The following is a 5,000-nucleotide window of genomic DNA, read 5'->3' as shown; positions in this document are numbered from 1 at the left end:
TGCTCTGGAAAGATATTCACTGCAGCTAATTGATGCCTCTCGTTTAACCTGCATGACTGTGCAGTCATGACTAGAATACTGATGTGTTATCCTCCCCTCTCACAATGTGCACACACACACAGAGGCTGTCAGTTGATTGGCAGGGTAAACATCATCGATCCTGTAGTGTTTGAGTAGTTGTCGGGCAGAACCGGTCGCTAGGGGCGGTTAGCGATGTGCTAGCTAAACTAGACAGAAACAAAGGCCTGTTTTTTTTTTTTTTTTTTTTAAAGTCACCTTAGAACACAAGTTGTGAGTGTAGGACAAGTTTAAGTATAGAACACAAGTGTGTCGTTGAAAAGACAGGCCCATCTTTATCAAAGTCATCTTAGAACACAAGTTTAAGTGTAGAATCTCTCCTTAGATGCTAGTGTGTGCGCCCAGTGTCTTGCCTTCAAACTAGGGCATACTGTGACTGCTCTGCTTCCGATAGATGACAAATGAGCAGATTTTCCCCTGTAACGGGCCAATAGAACGCTCACCTTCCCCACGTACGACAGAATGAGCTCTCTCTCGCTACCCTGAAATCCTAATCCCCTAAGGGTGTGATGAACTATGAATAATTACAGTTCTACCTGGCCTCCCTGGACCTCTTGTCATGAAACATTCTTCCTGTGAATGATTGTGTCCTCATTACCCCAGCCCTGGTCTCTCCACTGCAGATTACTTACAGTAAGGGAGAGACGCGTTCACCTGGAACGGGTTGTCTTCGGCCCTGGAGGGCTTACATTTTTTTCTATTAGCACATTGTTATGAATTGAGTATGTTGTAATTATGAGATCTTTCTCTCTCTTGCCCCCTCGCTCTCTCTCCCACCACTCTCTGTATGTCTGTCTGTCTGTCTGTCTGTCTGTCTGTCTGTCTACCCCTCTGTTTTCATGGTGCTTTTCTTGGCAATCCATCACGTCTCTGAGTTTGTGAACGAGTGGTAAAAGTCACTGTTACTGTCCCCAGACTTACTGCAGAAGACAGCATTTTACTGCCACATCAGCTCAACAGAAATGTTCTCTCATATTAGAAGCATTAATAATTCACTATGATTCTGATTGCTATGGTAAATACAGACATACATTTCTCCTAATTGATGCTGCTGAGGGCATATTTCTGGTGCATATCAAAAATAAACAAAGTTGTTCCTTACATAAATAAGGTTATTATGCCATGCACATTTTTAATGGGCACTCTATATAGTGAATATTCTGAAGTCTCTCTGTAAGATCTAAGAGAGAGTAACACAATAGATTTTTTAATACAGCAGAGATTTATATAGGAAAGATGTAGTGTTCCTAGTTACATAAGAGTGTATTGTCCGGTTGGTGCTTTTGTAAGGAGATGTTTAGTGGTGGGTGGTGTGTGCAGTCAGCATAGGCCGACACGGCCTTCAGCCACACAATCAGCCTTAGACGCAGTCAGAGACAAAAGCCGTGGACTAAACCACCCCCTCACCAGCCAGACTGAAACACAGCAAAAATTAGCATCTTGAACATATTCTAGCACATATTCAAATTAGTGGCACTGCTCTGCACTCAAAATAGACAGTTAACGATGTTTGGCTTTTGTTAAAATTCCTCTTGAATGAATACATTGTTGGGGGAAAAACCCGGAACTGTGTTTGTTTGCTTTGTTTCGGTCATACTGTCATAGGTTTGAAAACAGTGGTTCTAAGAACTCGATGATGATGATGATGATGATGATGATGATGATGGTGGTGGTGGTGGTGGTGATGATGATGATGATGATGGTGGTGATGATGGTGGTGGTGGTAGTGACGACGACGATGATGATGGCGATGATGATGCTGATGATGATGATAACCTCCACAACTCCATTCCCCCCACCCTCCCTCATTTCCCTCCTTCTCCCCCAGGACGGTGCACTATGAAGGGGGAGCTGTGTCCATCCACGCCCGCTCTCTCTGGAGGCTGGAGACACTACGGGTGGCGTAAGTCATATCCCACACACACCTCTCCCCCACCTATGCCAATGACTGAATCCTAAAATCAAACTTTAGCCCCCTCAGCACCTATGTCTAGGCCCTTCTGTAAATCTGAGAGGATGGGATACGTAGAAAGAAAACAGCAGAATTTCCACCGTAGGAGTTGATTAGGAATTCAGCAAATGTGATCTATTGACTTGGACCATTAACCCTCTATAGCTTCTAGCTGTTAGTGACAGTGTGTGATAAAGATTAGCTCGAGTGCTCTCTGCACTAGAGAAAATTATATTGACCCATCATAACCTGAGTGTGTGCATGATCTTGTGGTGGTAATGTGAATATTGGAACCACTTTGGGTCCGGTATACAGTAGGCCTTGTTCCAATGTCCAACCTGCTGGTTCTGGAACGCTTTCATGGTGTGTGTCCCATAGAAATGTAAATGTAATTATATTTCTATGGTCTGTCCTTGTGCTCGGAAATAATGCAAGGGAAAAAGGGTTTAATGTGACAACCCAACTTGAATTGTATGAGGTTAAAATAGAGATTGTCAGCTTTTAAGGGTATTTGTGTACATGTTGGTTTCACCATTCATAAATTACAAAATGTTTTATACATAATCCACCTTTTTCAGGGCACCAAAATGGGACAGAATCATATAATGTCCAAATTAAGCACTCATGTTTAGTATTTGGTCCACAATCTTTTTCATGCAATAACTGCCTGAAGTCTGTGATCCATTGGCCCCATCAGACACTGGGTATCTTCGCTGGTGATGCTCTGCCAGGCCTGTACTGCAGCCATCTTCAGTTGTTTGATTTTAGGTATTTCTGCCTAAACTCTTATCATCAGAAAATTAAATGCATGTTCAATTGGATTTAAATCTGAAGATCAACTTGGCCAGTCAAGAAATTTCCGCTTTTTGGCCCTGAAAAACTCCCTAGTTGCTATGGCAGTATATTTGGGGTCATTATCTTACTGTATGATGAAATGCCGTCCAATGAGTTTGGAGGCATTGGGATGACAAGATGTTTCTGTACACTTAAGAATTCTTCCTGCTGCTGTCATCAGCAGTTACATCATAAATGAAGACAGAAGTGAGCCAGTTCCAGTGGAAGCCATACATGTCCAAACCACAACCACACCCCCTCCACCATATTTCCCAGTTGAGGTGGTATGCTGTGGATATTTGCCACTTCCTTTTTCTCCACAGTTTTTCTTCACACTTTCATCTTGCCATCACTCTGGTACATGTTCATCTTTCTTTCATCACCGCAACCTGGTTTCCTGTTTTTGTGGTCAATCATGGTGAGCATTCTTCATCCTTTGTAGAAGTCTTCCTTGGCCTACCAGGCCATTTGCAATTTCTGAGCTCACCAGTGCTTTCTTTCCTTTTAATGATGTTCCAAACTGTTGATTTTGGTCAGTTTAAGGTATTGGCTATGTTTGTGATTGATCTTTTTCTGATATTTCATATATGGTTTCCCTGACTTTCATTGGCATCTTGTTGGTTCTAATGTTGATAGACACCAATAGCAGACTCCAAAGGCAAACACAAAGCTTAGAATCAATACTAGACATTGAGAGTTCTCTTATGATTGCAGAAATGATGTGACGGAACACACCTGACTAACCAGACACCTGTCAAGCCAATTGTCCCACCACTTTTGGATACCCTGATTATGCATAAAACGTTCTATCAAATAAAAGCTGATAATCTCTACTTTAACCTCCAAGTAACACCCATTACTTACGCAGGGCACTGTACATCAATTCTAGCCCCAAAATTGATTAAAACTGTAAAAATGATCACTTTGGACATAAACCCAGTTTGTTCATGTTCAGTCTAAATCGAGTCAGTCCGTGAACAGACCATATTGTGTGACACCTCTCCTTTCCCTGACAAATTTGAAGGTTGAGCTTTGGGTGGTACTTCAAACCACACCTCCAAGAAACAAATCTCGTTCTGAGTTGCATTTTCTGAAAATGAGGAGGAGAAAATCAAGGCAAAATCAACCAGCCTCTTTAAGCCAGTGAAGTCCCTCTTTAAGCCAGTGAAGGCCCTCTTTTGAGTCTTGTCTAAGCTAAGATACACTATGAAAATGTGTCTATGATAGACTATTGTCCATTGAATGAACAGTTATGTAAGCTCTAGTTAAAACATACATATCCCCCCTCCACCCATTTATATACAGTCATATATGCAAAACTGTGAAGTGTCCTATTAGGAACAGCGTAAGACGTCCCGTTAGCTGACACAGTAATCCCTTGTTTTTTCCATTAAGGCTTATCAGACATATAGTATTGTAGCTGCTTTGTGTGGATGGCGTTTTACACTATAAATGCTCTGGTCCTCTGTAGCCAGCGGTGTTCCGTCAAACTGACAGTTTGGGGTTACGGCTCGCACTGTTTACAGGGAAGGTATAGAAATAGCCCCATATGAATCAGTTCTTTGAGTTGACTTTTATCTGGTTCAGTGAGGAGAACTTTCCTTGTTCAAGACAATCAACCACTTCCTTTAACACTAACAATTTGCCATTGAGTTAAATGTTAATATATGTATTTATTGTTCAAGCCTGCCATGTTATGTCATTATCTTAAGGTTGACATTAAGAGAGGTCAGTGAGATATCTATCCAATCTATTTATTTTTCTCTCTTCATCCTTTATTTGTCCAGGTGAGTCCCACTGAAATATAGATCTCTTTAGGGCCCATTAAAGCGAGTGGAGATTTCAGACCAGTTTTCCGCAGATAGGCATATAATGCTAGATGTACCTCTAGGTTTTTCAGAGATGTAGTGTACAGAGATGAGGTCACCATATCCCTGGAACCTGATGAAAGATTAATTCTCCCTGTGCTGAATTAGGTAGTTAATGCTGCATTCATGTAATCAATCAAGTTGGATACTCTCCAAGTGGGAAACTCAGGTATCATCTTTCCACAACAAGTTTATAAGTCGGAAATATCACAGTTTCCTAGTTCCAACATGTCATGAGTGCAGCATAAGCAATATGGAAATTCAGACCC

At 41.6% G+C, this 5,000-nt stretch overlaps 1 protein-coding gene across 1 annotated transcript in view; it reads left to right on the top strand.

Moving 5' to 3' along the window:
- The window catches only part of ryr2a (ryanodine receptor 2a (cardiac)), a gene marked incomplete at its 5' end in the record, with an annotated part of 175,412 nt that overhangs the window by 74,585 nt on the left and 95,827 nt on the right, over positions 1 to 5,000 (top strand). The window contains one exon of the mRNA XM_083688230.1: positions 1,907 to 1,981. Coding sequence (XP_083544356.1) covers positions 1,907 to 1,981 — 75 coding nt within the window. The remainder of the gene's footprint in view (positions 1 to 1,906; positions 1,982 to 5,000) is intronic.

This window comes from Argentina silus, assembly GCF_951799395.1.
Source record: "Argentina silus genome assembly, chromosome: 16".
In the NCBI taxonomy this organism is placed as follows: domain Eukaryota; kingdom Metazoa; phylum Chordata; class Actinopteri; order Argentiniformes; family Argentinidae; genus Argentina; species Argentina silus.
Note: the sequence above shows the minus strand (reverse complement) of the source record. Positions and strands in the feature narration are given on the sequence as shown.